General features: G+C 41.8%; 2 protein-coding genes across 3 annotated transcripts in view; one reads left to right on the top strand and one right to left on the bottom strand.

Annotated features, from left to right (window-relative positions):
- The window catches only part of LOC121878662 (pro-interleukin-16-like), a 53,800-nt gene extending 41,478 nt beyond the window's left edge, over positions 1-12,322 (top strand). For both annotated transcript variants that reach the window (XM_042384983.1, XM_042384984.1), the window contains exons 3-7: positions 2,385-2,546; positions 6,140-6,268; positions 6,430-6,610; positions 6,875-7,018; positions 9,550-12,322. In XM_042384983.1, the coding sequence (XP_042240917.1) occupies positions 2,385-2,546; positions 6,140-6,268; positions 6,430-6,610; positions 6,875-7,018; positions 9,550-9,734 (801 nt within the window). In that variant the 3' untranslated portion in view covers positions 9,735-12,322. The remainder of the gene's footprint in view (positions 1-2,384; positions 2,547-6,139; positions 6,269-6,429; positions 6,611-6,874; positions 7,019-9,549) is intronic.
- A 1,472-nt stretch (positions 12,323-13,794) lies between these two features.
- On the bottom strand, positions 13,795-14,298 carry LOC121878661 (spidroin-2-like). The gene has a single exon (XM_042384982.1). It carries the CDS (start codon positions 14,296-14,298, stop codon positions 13,795-13,797), a length of 504 nt encoding a protein of 167 aa, XP_042240916.1.
- Positions 14,299-14,491: the final 193 nt, after the last annotated feature.

Here is a 14,491-nt window from a genome sequence, read left to right as displayed (position 1 = left end):
TGGAGGAGGAGAGTGGTGCAGGTGATGTGGGAGGCTGATGTGACCTCCTCCTCCCGTCATCCTGCTAGCTCCCCCCTCCCCGTCCTCCTCCTCCCGCTCTCCCTCCTGAAGCCCTGGGTAAGACGGGATGGCTATTGGAATGGTTCTCCTGCAAAACCTGTTTTGTTGGGTTGAAGACCTGCCCCCTTACTACAAGACCTGCCCCCTTACTACACGACCTGCCCCCTTACAAGACTTCGTGTGTTGGTGTTTTAGATAATATGAACATCTCACACCTCACCTAACCTAACCTAACCTAACCTAACCATCTTCAGGTGAAATTTGTTGAGGGGGACGAATCTTCAGGTGACCCAATTTATGTGGGAATATTTTGAGAATACATTGTTGTAGTTTTTATTCGGCTTCCTGTTTGCTAACTTCCTACGAGGTGTTAAAATCGCTGTGTCAGGATAGGTGAGAGAGAGAGAGAGAGAGAGAGAGAGAGAGAGAGAGAGAGAGAGAGAGACACCTTCACATTCTTATCTGAACATAGAACGTTAATGGGAATGTCTTCTCAGGTCAGCGCCGGTTACTCTTAAGAATACACCCCGTGAGAGGATGGAGGGGGGGGGGGAGACGGATAGAGAGAATCAGAGATAGAGAGTGAGAGAGAGAGAGACAAGTTTTCACTCAATGGTGGTGATAGAGAGAGAGAGAGGGTGGTGGAGGTACAGGTAGAGGCGGTGGTGTTGGTGATGGAGGCGGCGGCGGTGGTGGAGACGGGTGAGGGCGAGCCAGCGTCCTTGACCAAGGTCGGAGGTGCGCCTGACTCTGCGCTTTTGTCTCCCGCTTCTCATTTTCTTTTCTCCATCATTGTGAGGCGCAACAAAAGGCGGGGTGAGAACGGTCATGAGGTTCACTGATGGTATTTTACGGGGCTAATTATATTATATTACCAGCAGTTATATTACTTTTGGTGGTGAGCTGTGGGTGATGGTGTTGTGTGTGATGATGGTGGTGAGCTGTGGGTGATGGTGGTGTGTGTGGTGATGGTGGTGTGTGGTGATGGTGAAGGATACTAGTGGTCGAGAGTGGTGTTGATACTGAAGGTGTTCCAGTGGTGGAGGAAGTTTTGAAAGTTGTTGGTGGATTGTGTTAAGGTTGTGGAGGTGGATGATAACAGGCTGGATCTCCCTTTCCTCCCCCCCTCTTCTTCACCCTCCCCTCTTTCCCCCTCCTTCCCCTCCCTCCTCCCCCTCTCCCCACCACCTCAACCAGCCGCTGTTTGGACAATGACGTTTGTAAATAGTTTCAAAGTAATGAAGTAAAAGTAAAAGTATCTTGGAATTTAAATAGTTTACTCAACCAGGAGAATAGAGGATCCTTGAAGATGAGGCAAGTGACATTGTGACTAAGTGTGGTGAGTTTATTTGGAGGTAATTTGACCTCTCGCCCCCTCCTCCAACCACCTCCAGGTAACGGAAGGGGAGGGGCGTAGTCAGTCAGTTGTGCCTACTCAGGAGGGTCAGCTTTGTCCCGGGGCAGGCAAAGGTTCAGCAAGATCAATAACAGAGACAGCAGGAGGGATCAGTTGTGTCTCTTAGGAAGGGTCAGCTGTGGTCAGTAAGGGTCACCAGGAGTCAGGAAGGATCAGCCGTGGTCAGGAAAGGTCCCCCGTGGCCAGGAAGGATCAGCCTAGGTCAGCAACAGAGACAACCGTAGGAAGACCTGGGTAAAGGATCATTCACCCAGGAAGATCCAGCCTCAGGTGATCACGCCAGTTGCCCCTGCGGCGTGATGGCCAGCCTAGAGGGTGAGAGAGAGAGACGGGAGGGGGAGTGGAAAGAGAAGGAGAGACAACAGGAGGTAGAACATAGAAACAAAGGAGGGAGGAAAGGAAGGACAGGAGATGTGAGATGGAGAAAAGAGGCGAAGTTGAGAGAGAGAGAGAGAGAGAGAGAGAGAGAGAGAGCATAATGTCACAGCTACACATACTCAAAACGACTAGGGGTGATGTTGAAGGGCCTTGTTGCGACATAAATGGATGTATAACCGCTCACGGCTAACGACCCTACTCATTATAGATATCAAGGGGGAGGGAGGTCAGAGGTTAACAGCCACAGGGAGGGAGAAATAGCTTCTGTCTTTAATGGCGTGATGTTTAAAGACAACTTCTTAATATTGTTTATACGTAATGTACTGTGAGTTGCCGTTTACTTCAGACTATTCATAATAAGTCATCTGTTCATCTTTTTCTTATTCTCTAGAGAGTGACCTATCCTGCTATCATTAGGGTGGTTAATCATCAGGTAAAATAAGCTTATTAAAGGCGAAATATTCTGGTGACTTTCCACATATATTTCCCTTGTCTCTGTATCCTGACTGACTGTGTTTTTTTTTTCCAGGAGTTGGCTCAGTTGATAGAGGAAGCCAACCAGTCATTGGAGGAGTCTGGGACGCCCTCACACGAGATCCTGGTAGTGGTGTTACATAGGGAGATCGTCGGCCACGGCTCTATAGGCATCACACTGGCTGGAGGAGCTGACTACGAGGCTAAGGAAATCACGGTAAGTTTGTTCCTTCGCCCTCTCTCTCTCTCCTCTATCAGCCACGACCCGACTTAATTAACCACACCTGTTGCTTTTAAGAGAATTGGCTTGTCTTATTCCCTGACTGTTTCCCCCCAAGTGTTATTCCTTCCCTTATATAACTCTTTATTACATCTATCTCTCCCCCTTCCCATCACCTCCCTTCCTTCTCATCCATACACCCGCCTTACACACTCCCTTCCCAATCTTTGACCTCCATGGAATTCTAACAGGAGGTGAAACTGAGGTGTGAGTCGACCATACAGGAGTCAAGGTTCTCTTTGCTAACACCATCAGCAGCTGCCAGGATCGTGACTGTAGACCAGCATAACACAAGATATTACTCCACACCATTGTTATAGGAGCTACTGTTAATAAAGATAATACTAATAGATTGTGAGTGTTGATGGTGATAATAATAATAATGTGTATATTAATTACAACATCAATAACAATAATAACAATAATACCTGGTAATAATGATAATACTTGTAATAGTTTTGTTAGGGTTGGTTGGGTAGTGTGTGTGTGTGTGTCTACCAGGATGGGTCAAATGTCTTCTGAAGTGCAACATGCAATTCGTGATGTCCCTGGAGGGTTGGTGTGTGTGTGTGTGTGACTGTAGCATACCGATTCTATTCATTTGGTAACTGAACATCATATTAATTATGCTGATATAAATACAGATTGCATTAATTTTGTTAGACTTTATACAATAACACAGTACAGCTGTATTAAATACCTGCCCAGTATCTGTCATCTGGGGTCTCATAATGTTTCATGCATTGTGTGGACAGATACTTTTTATAGTTACTGTACATTAGATTAGTCTCACAGTGGTGGCGAGTACAGCCAACAAACACACAGTCAATGTTGTTGTGTATATATATAAGTGGCAGCAGACCCTTGTGTGGATCTCTGTGTTCAAGTGTCGGGCTTTACCAATGACCACTTATGACACACCTGGTTGGTCACCTCCATTATCTTCCATATTTAGGCCAGGTACCTACTACTGTACCCCCTCTCTCCTGTACAGCATCACGGTCTCTTTCTTTCTTGTTGTGTTCCAATCTCATGCTCATCTCCTCTGCATCTTATATCTTCATCTGATGGGCCTCTGTAGTTACATTGAGTTGTTATTCTAATCCTTAATGTATCATGGACCAAACTGCTGTACAATCTTGCCAACTTAACACTCAATTTTGTGGATACCTTCAGGTGAACTCAAGGAAGGTTCAAATAAATATCAAAATACTGTCAGTAGTTATGAAAAAATGGGGCTACCATTAAAAGAAATAGGTTCTCCTAATATTTCTATATACAGTACAGTATTTTATTTGCTCTGCCTTCAGTACAGTAATGGGTTTAAAAGCTCGGGTAAATAGAAAATAGTTTTTGTTTTTTATCAACCTCCAGGGATGCCTTCATCAGATTATCCCACAGTAGAGGATCATCTGAGGATTATCTCCCTGTATATGAGGGGGAAGATGAAGGGGAACTGTTGTATTTTAATGGCATCCTCTGTTTTTCATTCTTATTTCCAATAGAACATTCCTGGTTTTCTCCTGAGTGTCTAAAAAAATTGGTGAAGATTAAAACAGGTTATTTTTTGACCCCATGACACAAAAGGATGTGACTAAAGGTCTATTCCAGCTATATTTGGTCTCCAGATGATGCCACAGCCTTACAGGTCATGTGGCAGCTTCATGAACTGGAAACAACTTTTATTTTTTTTGCATTATGACCCAATGTAGTTATTTTAGCTCATTTTCTCCACTCCCCACCACCATCCCTTCCCAATATGGTTCACTCTCCACCACAGCAGAGTCCTAATATGGCCCCACTCTACACCACTATCACCCAAAGTCCCTCACCACCACTATCCATCTTTGCATAACCTCATTAGCTCCCACCTTGACCCATCCCTGCTCACCATCAACCACTTATCACCATAACAGATCAGCATTATTGTATACATCACCACTCAACAAAGAACTTTTACATCCGCTATCATTTATCTCTTAATGGAATGCTCTGACCACCACATCTAGTCCTTATCTTCAAGCCCTTGTCATTTCTTCATGTTGTGACCATTTGTTAATCATACCAAGTTTTATAATGTATATTGTATGTAAGTTCAATGATGTTACGTAATCACTTTTATGTCCCCGTCTGCATTATCTTCATCCTATTTGTAGTTTTTATAATGTCTTATATAACTCATTGTAATTTTTATAAGTTTAAGCTCCTTTGCATTTTCTTATACAGCATATTGTAACCATAGAGTAGTCGTATAAGTGCTGTACTGTATCTGATTCCCTAATTTTGTTTTATTACTGTTAATATTCCACCTTTCCACATTCTTTTTAATAACCTCTACTTACCACACTGTTCACCTACCACTCCACACCACACTATCAACCACAGGTGTCCCACTATTTACAATCATTCATTTTATGATAATCCACATTAACGTTAATTAGGTTTTAACACCTTCTCGTTATTTACGTTAGGCAAAATCCACATTAACGATAGTTATTATTGGGCTAAGCTCGCTGACACAGAATAAAAATACCGGGGAAGTTCGTCTTTCCCTTCACTTGTCAAATCCAAGAAGGCTGATATGCACAGAAACTGCTTTTCCATCCTCTGCACAGCTCACTTACCCACATGCAGCCTCACGGCTACCATGTGAACTACAGTCCCACGCTTTGTTTCAACATGATGGCATCTGCCCTCGCTCATGTAACAAATATTATTAATCACTGCATAATCTTGTGATTGCTGTAATACTTTTCCGTTACAGTATTGGTATTTGCTCTTTTTTGGTGACTGAAGTGAACAGTGTACAATACAATAATTCTGTAACTTTGAAAATGGCTGGCAAGTGTCCCGCTGACTCTCCCGCCTTTGGGAAAGGCAAGGCTTTGAGGAAGACCGGTCTCGGTAGATGAGGTTAGACATTGCTAAGCAGCAGGCTTGTTATTATTAATGTGGTGAGCCTGGTTTGATGTATTTTATATTTAATTTACAGTACTGTATCTACAGTAATTATAGTGTAGGATCATATCCCATTGAAACCCATGTTAAAAGGATCCTGATTTACATTTATTCGGTTTCCGTTAGAGTTTTCAGGAATGCAACCCTATTGTAAATAGGGGGATACCTGTATTTATTAGTAGACACTGATCACATCCTTTAACCATTGCCTGTTACTTTCCTTTTCATCAGCAACACAAATACTATACCTAACACCTGGGTGAATCATTGAATTATTAGAAATTTTGTTTGTTCGTTATTTGCATATACTGTATGATAGAATAGGAGTCCCAAACCAGTTCCTATTTGTAGTCCCTTATAAGTTGACCCTTCCTTTAAATATGTACAGTATTTAGCATTTGCATGTCATTTGACATCCACGCCTGACCAACACATTCCTTTATGGTCCAGAAGAGAACAATCCTCACTTCTCATGTCATCACTGGCTACAGTAAATATGTTATACTGTACAGTATTACAAACTGGTTAGTGAGTGTTGTGTATATTTTGTCTAAATACTATGTTTCCAACAGGTACACAAGGTGATACCTGGCAGCTTAGCAGATCGTGATGGACGTATCCAGCGTGGTGATAGAGTTCTGTCTATCAATGGCAAGAACCTACGAGGTGTCACACACAGAGAAGCCCTCGCCATACTTAAGGTAATAAACACCAAACACTGTATCCAGGTATTTTGCTGCAAGAATACTATATTGCATAAGTTGAAACTTTTTCATTTTTAAAAATCAAAACTTTTGTCAAAAACAAATTCAGATACGATTATCTGCTTCATTTAATTATATACTATGTTTATTATTTTCAGTCACCAAGACCAGAGGTTGTAATGGTTCTGTCTAGAAGTCGATCAGTCACACCACAGGAGTCTGGTGGAACAGAATCTGAAGGAAACTTCATCCACCGACCGGCTCTCATTAACCACGTCACCTCCCCCAGACCTCCCAAGATTCTTGAATCCCCAATGGACAGCAAAAGTCTTATTTCCGGTTAGTAATTACTTGTTAGTCATCCTAGTACTGTAGTGTTTTCCATGTAATTTTTAACCCAAATTCCACTATATATGGAATATTATTAGTACTGAGAAGTGATGCTTGATGCGGAAGAATTGCACAGATATGCAGTGCTCAGGTTAAAGATATGAAGAGTGCAATGTTTGGTGAAATTGGATAGTAAATACAGTACTGTACAGTGTAGGGGGGAAAGAATGATATATTTATCTATTTTTTATTTATTTTCTAATTTCTTTGTAGATGCTGCAGCAATGTCCATCCCAAGAGGTCCTCCACTCACCATCACACTGATGAAGGACGGTGCTGGTCTGGGTTTCTCATTAGAGGGCGGTAAAGATTCTCCTCTGGGTGACCGGCCCCTGACTGTTAAAAAGATATTTAGTGGTAAGTTGAAAACATTTCTTAGTTGAGCTTGTTCAGTCGAAGATATTAATGAATCTGTACCTGGTACATGATTATATACTATACTGTACTAGCAAAATCATCTGCTCCTGTTGGGTGAAGTATACAGCTGCTCCTCAACTTACGACGGGGTTAAGGACCCAAATAGATCGTAAGTCGAAAATGCTTAAATAATACATAGAAAATCTAAAATGGGGGTCTCTTTTTTCTTCTCAGCACCACAAAACTCTCACTTTTAAGCTTGCCAGCCATTTTAAAGTGAATTACAAACAAAAATTTTGTCAGTACACAGCGCAATCACTAACGTTGGGACTCGAAAATACGTAATTTGACAAAATTTGCGTACGACTGAGGCGGTCATATGTCCGGGTGATCGTAGGTCGAGGAGCAGCTCTTTACAGTACAGTACAGTACTGTATAATCTTGACTGTCAAATTTTGTCCTCCTTGACACAGGTAACCATCTCAACCTAACCTAACCCAATCTAACTTTGACTGTCACATTTTTTTGGTGGTCTTTATATATATATAATGAGTCATTCCAAGCTTGTATTAGATCTGTAAATAAGCTTTAGAGAAATATCTATTTTTTTTAATGGGTGGCTGCATGGGAAAGGTCCTGTATGGTACATATTAGTGTTATTCAATGTCTGTTAGTGACTAAAATGCAAACAAGCATAAATGGACATGCAGACTTGAAGTAGTATGGTACAGTACAGTACAATCATCCAATGAAGTGATGTTACAGTTTTTGGTATGATTCATTCAAACAGCAGTATCTAGCAACTTGGCGGGAGCTAAGTGAGTGACTGACCAGTGGGCTGGTAAGATAGTATAGTAATGAACTCCTGAGCAAAATTTCTCGCTACCTAACTTTTTTCTGGCAGTCCCTCTTATTTTTGTAGGTAAAAGGCTTCAATATGGGTACCAAAAGTAAAAGAGTTATATCCCAATCCCATGCTTGAAAGATGAGGGGGGGGGGGCAGCACAAGCTGATACCACTTAAGGTGGTGCCATACGCACTTTTTCCGGCATTTTCTTGCATCAATTTTCTAAAACTTGTCTTCTGAGCTTCGCCTTGTCACACACATAGAGAAGTACTGTAGTGCTCCAGTCTTTCTGTGTTCATCAATTGTAAACAAAGAAGATGGCATTGTATGCCTTCCTCTTCATTCTTTTTATTGTGTACTGTATCTATCATCCCTTGGGTCCCACAAGCATTGATGAGATCTAATATTGTCTTCTGTATTCTTCAGACAGGCGCGTCCACACAGGAATAGGTAGAGAGGCCGTGAAGAAGTTGAACACATGGCTCAATGTTATTACACATATCAGATGTATTTACGAATATTTATTTTATATAAATATCCTCATTGTTGCATATAGGTCTTGACTTTACCACAGAAATTGGCGCAAGCTAGTCTGGGGGAAATGATATGCTTCGTCTGAGTGAGACGGATTAGAAAAATTTACAGTTCGTGGAAAAAACAACAGAAATTGGGAAGTTAACGGGAAAAGTGTTAGTGTGATGCCGCCTTTACTGTACTTTTAGTGGAGATGTTCTGCATTTGGCTTATTTCCTTTGTTTAGAAGTTGTTTTATTTTTAGAACAATATGAAAGGAGTTTGTTACTCTTAAAATAATTATTAGTTGAAAAAGGTTTCATAGACTAGCAATTTAACCAAGTTGCATTTTTTTCATCCGTAATAAATGACTGTTGACCGGGAACCTTTAATGTATTATGTTTTATATTTTGTTCTTGGGTGCTAAAGAATACAATGCTGTACCTTCAGAGTATAAATGACAATTACAGTAATTGTCTTATAATTAATAGGGGGAAAAGGCATCAGTAAACGTTTATTTAAGCATAGTATATGGGTACACCACCGATTTTCCGACACCCTTGGTTCCAAAGCTTTGCCGGATTATCCGTTTTGCCGGACCAACCGAGGTCAGGTAATAATAATTCAACAATACATCTCCTGTGTCTCTAAAGCACCATCGACTGCTAGAAACTTAAATTAAACTATGTGATGTTTATACTCAAATTATATTCTGCTAAATCTAGTCAGCTACATTTTATAAGATAAAAATTCTAAGCCTAAAACTACCTTCACCCAGGCTGGGAGGGAGGGAGGGAGAGAGGGAGAGAAGGAGAGAAGGAAGGAAGGAAGGAAGTAAGTTTAGTGCCCCCTCATAATTTTGTCCGGACTAAAGGCGGTGCTGAACCACCAGTTCCCGGATAATCGCTGGTGTACATTAGTTTATCTAAAGCTCAAATTTTTTTTGGTGAATGTTTCTCACCTTACGTCATAGTTCATCAAGGCGGTGAATATGGAAAATATTTGTTTACATATTCATTAAAGACATGGCATAAATGTGGTAAGTATGACTAGTGTTTCAATTAATATTTTTTATTCAATACACCCTTCATTCATTTCACTTTAACTAATGTACTGTACATTATAAGTTTGTATATTTGAATTTTTATTAATTAGGAATTTTTGTTCACAGGTGGTGCAGCCGACAAAGGTGGTGTACTGAAGGTTGGAGATGAGTTAGTGAGTGTGAACACTGTGGACGTAACTGGTATGGCCCGCATTGAGGCTTGGAACTTTTTAAAGAAGCTCCCGGATGGTACTGTATCTCTTGTATTGAGGCAAAAGCTAGATGATCCAGCAGCAAAGAGTGAGGAATGAACATAAGAAATAACTAGGTGACTTTCATTGACAATTTACATATGCTAGTGAATCAATTTTGGAGTTGAAAGACAAGATTGATATTATATATTTGCAACAGTGATTACAGGTAGTCTTGGTTGCTCATGAAGGCATTTCAGTAGGAAGAATGAAAGTTCCTCACTATGAACCTTCTGCATACTTCACCTACCTGTGTGTAACTGAGTAACAACTTATATTTTCTTGAACAATTTATATTTTAGTGCAAGCAAATGGTGATTGCCTGATATAGACTATGGCCAACCAACGTGTAAATTTTCTCTCTTGTATATTTGGAGTTTTACTAGAAGTTGTGGAAATGATCCCTCACAGGAATATTTGAGAAAGAATGCGCCTTTTCTGTCTTTTAATAGTATAACAAAAGGCAAAATTTGATTGATTGACATATGGATAAAAATGTCATTGTTTTGGAGGATTTACACATGTCAGGCCATGTACTTGCAGTATGTCATGGTAGAGGAGTCCTGGGTTGTCTTGTTGGTACATTAACTCCTCAGTGAAGTATATTAGGTATGAATTATGTATAATGTTTGTCTGATTTTAGGATAACACTCAAAATGTGTTCCTGTGAGGTGACAGATGTGCATTACTATCATTATAATGAAAAAAATAATGGGTACTGTGTGTAACATTGCAGATTAAGAAATTAATTATGCTTTATGTTGCTATGAACATAGAACGTCAACAGATTTTGTAGTCTTAGCGGAGCTCCAAGTAGATTAATGGCCATGGTCTATTTGTAGAAACTTGTATGATTATGAGTTTTGTTGAGAGATGTGTAATATTGTATACACTCTAGTAATAGATGTGTACATAGCCAAAAAAAATAACAATTACCCACACTGGGTATGCGTATTTTGAATTATGGTTGCCAAAAGTCATAAGAATTTAGTTCCCTTAATAAATCTGTGTATGTATTCCTTTAGCCATTTGAACCATTATGTTGTTAATGGCATCAGAATTGTAATTATTGTCTTTCAGTGATAAGCATAAAAATTTCCTACTTGGAACTAGATTACTGTAAAACTAATAATATTTTACATGATCAACATTTGATAATACTGTAAGTAACTTTTGGCTTGAATAATGTGCAGAACTACACTAATATGGAATGTGTATGACTGTACAGTATTTAAAGGTAAATTTTTTTAACGAATGATAACTTAGTTACCATTATATTGCTTCAACATATATATTTATAATAAAATAAGATTCTCGAGTGATTATGTTACATTTAAAGTGAAAATTGTGCTGTTTGCTGTCAAGTTTGTCTTGTCATTGCTATGGAAAACTGAACTGGTGGAGGCTTGTAGGCAACAATGGCCTTAGTTGGGAGAGTGGTGCTAGGGGCTGTGGCGGGGTGATGGTGCAGCCTTTTCTGGGACTCTCAAAACCCACAAGTTGTGCATCTCACCTTCAGTAGTGAGTTGTGATGACGGTGTTTATGAGTGGGCCCCTTGGAGCTGGTGCCTGCTGTGTCTGCCAACCCTCAACTGTGATAGGTGCATTTGTTAGTGCAGATGGATTAATCTAATCTTTACTCGTATGTAAGATGAAGGATTACACTGGAATTTTTTTTTACAGACAGATCCTATGTCCTACATGGAACAGTTCATGCCCTTTTCATCTGCATCTGTGAATGTCGCCATATTCTTATTGACTGCTTAGTGTATTCTTCACCTTCTTAATCTTCTGAACCATAACTAAATAATTCTCGCTGAACTGTTTGTATATTAGATCAGCTCACAGAGTACTGTAGTTGTATATGTTTGGCTTCATATGTTTTGATGTTTTCATTCAAAATTATAACAGCTTGAAGTCAGGGAACGTACTTTCTCCTTGCGGCTTTTATATACAATAGTACTGTACTAAGCATTTTTTAATATCTTGTCACTTTGCACGCAGCATCGATATTTAAAATTTGTAGTTACTCTTATTATTAAACACTAAAAGTAGCCAGAACTTTGATGAATGTGTAATTTTTTGTTTTTCACAAGGTATGATCCTTCACGTGTTTTTATGTCATCTTGTATACAGTACTAGTAAGCGTTTCAGCTGCTGCAAAGATGCATTGCATGAATCGATGCATTTCAGCAGGTTCTCTGTACCATATTGTAAATATTGTTTTTATGAATGTGTCATGTATTACATATTATTATAAATTGCCTTGTATGCGAGATTTCCATATATAATTTTTTTAAGGAAACTTGATAACTTGTTGTGCTTAGCAAACATGTTGTGTATACCATTATATTTATGTGGTTGCTATTTCTGCATTGCCCTTATGGACGTGGGTAGATTAGTAAATCATATAGTGCAGTGCCAGACAATCTATTAAATCATTACAAATGGTATTCATGCTTTGTTCTGGGGTATTGCTTTAATTTGGTATACTTTTTGTATCCATTGTTATTGTGCTTTTTGTAAAGATAAAGTATTAGAAGCTGCATTATCATGTACATAACATCATGGTAGGTAATGAGCGTATGTTATTACTTAGAGGCTCAGCTTTGTAAGGGAGAGCGGAACAAATAAAGTATGATCATTAATGGCATCTTATTACCATAGTGTACTGTACCACTAAAATGGCCCTCCACAGATCACTTACGGCCACAACGTAATTGAGTTTTAGATATAATAAATATCTTTGATTATTTCAAAGGTAATTAATTAACACTAATTACTTGATTTTTTAAATTGTGAACCCACAAACCCGCTAATACACCACACAGCCCTCTAACACTCGACACACCCTTGTTAACACTCCACACACCCCTTCTAACACACCACACACCCCTCTAACACCCCTTTAACACCCCTCTAACACCCCTTTAACACTCCACACACTCCCCTAACACCACACACTCCCCTAACACCACACACCCCTTTAACACCCCTTTAACACCCCTCTAACACTCCACACACTCCCCTAACACCCCTTTAACACCCCTCTAACACCCCTTTAACACCCCTCTAACACTCCACACACCACACTAACACTCCACACACTCCCCTAACGTTTTCTAACACCCCACACACCCCAATGACGTCCTTCTAACACCCCAACTTATGTTTTCCTGTTGGATGTTTATTTTCCTTTACATTGTTCACGGTGCTATGATACTGGAACTGCGGTGGGGCAGTATATTTATTTAACTTTATATCTCCCATTGTTCTAAATAGTGCAAAAACAACTGCCCCCAGAGTCCCTACAAGGACAGTGCCCTCTGGGGTCATCCCATTTGCCCTACAAGGTGCGGTGCCCCCAGGGGCCCTCCCAATAGTGTCACCGCCCCCAAGGGCCTGCCAGGGGCGGTGGTGCTCCCTGGGACCCTCTCTGGAGCGATGGTGACAACAGGAGCCCTCAAAGGGATAGCAGTGCCATCAGGGGCCCTGCCAGAGGTAGTGGCATTCCCAGGGGCCCTCCTAGGGACAGCGATGCCCACAAGGGACCTGCCAGGGGCGGCACGGCCCCCGTGGGCCTTTCCAAATGCGGTGGCGCCCCCAGAAACCCTGCCAGGGGCGGTGGCGCCAACAGGGGCCATGGCAGAGTCGCTGGCGCCCCCAGAGGCCCTTTCAGGTGTGTTGGCGCCAATAGGAGTTCTGCCAAGGTCGGCCGTGCCACGAGGGGCCTGTCAGGTGCAGTGGCGACCCCAGGGCCCTTACAAGAGGCACCCCCTCTCAGGAGCCCTATACAGTAGCTTGCTTGGTCGAGGTGTCATGCATATTGTATATGTCCAGCAATCCCTTAATTAACCGTGATTGGTGGACTAAAATGTTAATCCACCAAATTACAGCCAATAGGAAAACAGAGAAGTCAGTCAGCACAACACTCCAACTTATGTTTTCCTGTTGGATATTTAGTTTCCTTTACGTTGTTCACGGTGCTATGATACTGGAAATGCGGTGGGGCAGTATATTTACTTAACGTTATATCTCTCCCATTGTTCTAAATAGTGCAAAAACAACTACCCCCAGAGTCCCTACAAGGACAGTGCCCTCTGGGGCCATCCCATTTGCCCTACAAGGTGCAGCACCCCCAGGGGCCCTTCCAGTAGTGTCGCCAGCCCCAAGGGCCTGCCAGGGGATGTGGTGGTCCCATGGACTCTCTCTCAGCGGTGGTGCCAACAGGAGCCCTCAAAAGGATAGCGGCGCCACCAGGGGCCCTGCCAGAGGTAGTGGCGTTCCCAGGGGCCCTCCCAGGAACAGCGATGCCCGCAAGGGACCTGCCAGGGGCGGCGGGGCCCCCATGGGCTTTGCCAAATGCGGTGGCGCCCCCACGAACCCTGCCAGGGGCGGTGGCACCAACAGGGGCCATGGCAGAGGAGCTGGCGCCCCCAGAGGCCCTCTCAGGTGCGTTGGCGCCAGTAGCAGCTCTGCCAGGGACAGCCGCACCTCGCAGGGGCCTGTCAAGTGCAGTGGCACCCCCAGGGGCCATCCCAGGGGCGGCAACGCCCCTGGGGTCCTTACCAGAGGCGCCCCCTCTCAGGAGCCCTATAGCCTGCATGGTCGAGGTGTCGTACATATTGTATATGTCCAGCAATCCCTTACTTAATCTGTGATTGGTGGACTCAAATAACAGCCAATAGGAGAACAGAGAAGTCAGTCAGCACAACACCCCAACTTATGTTTTCCTGTTGGATATTTAGTTTCCTTTACATTGTTCACGGTGCTATGATACTGGAAATGCGATGGGGCAGTAGAATGTCATGAGTTTT

The sequence above is a fragment of the Homarus americanus genome, unplaced genomic scaffold, assembly GCF_018991925.1.
Source record: "Homarus americanus isolate GMGI-L3 unplaced genomic scaffold, GMGI_Hamer_2.0 scaffold9476, whole genome shotgun sequence".
In the NCBI taxonomy this organism is placed as follows: Eukaryota; Metazoa; Arthropoda; class Malacostraca; order Decapoda; family Nephropidae; genus Homarus; species Homarus americanus.
This window is presented reverse-complemented; position numbering and strand designations above follow the sequence as displayed.

Excerpts from the sequence above, each read along its gene's own strand:
- LOC121878661 (XM_042384982.1), bottom strand. The coding sequence starts at position 14,298 with ATGTACGACACCTCGACCATGCAGGCTATAGGGCTCCTGAGAGGGGGC.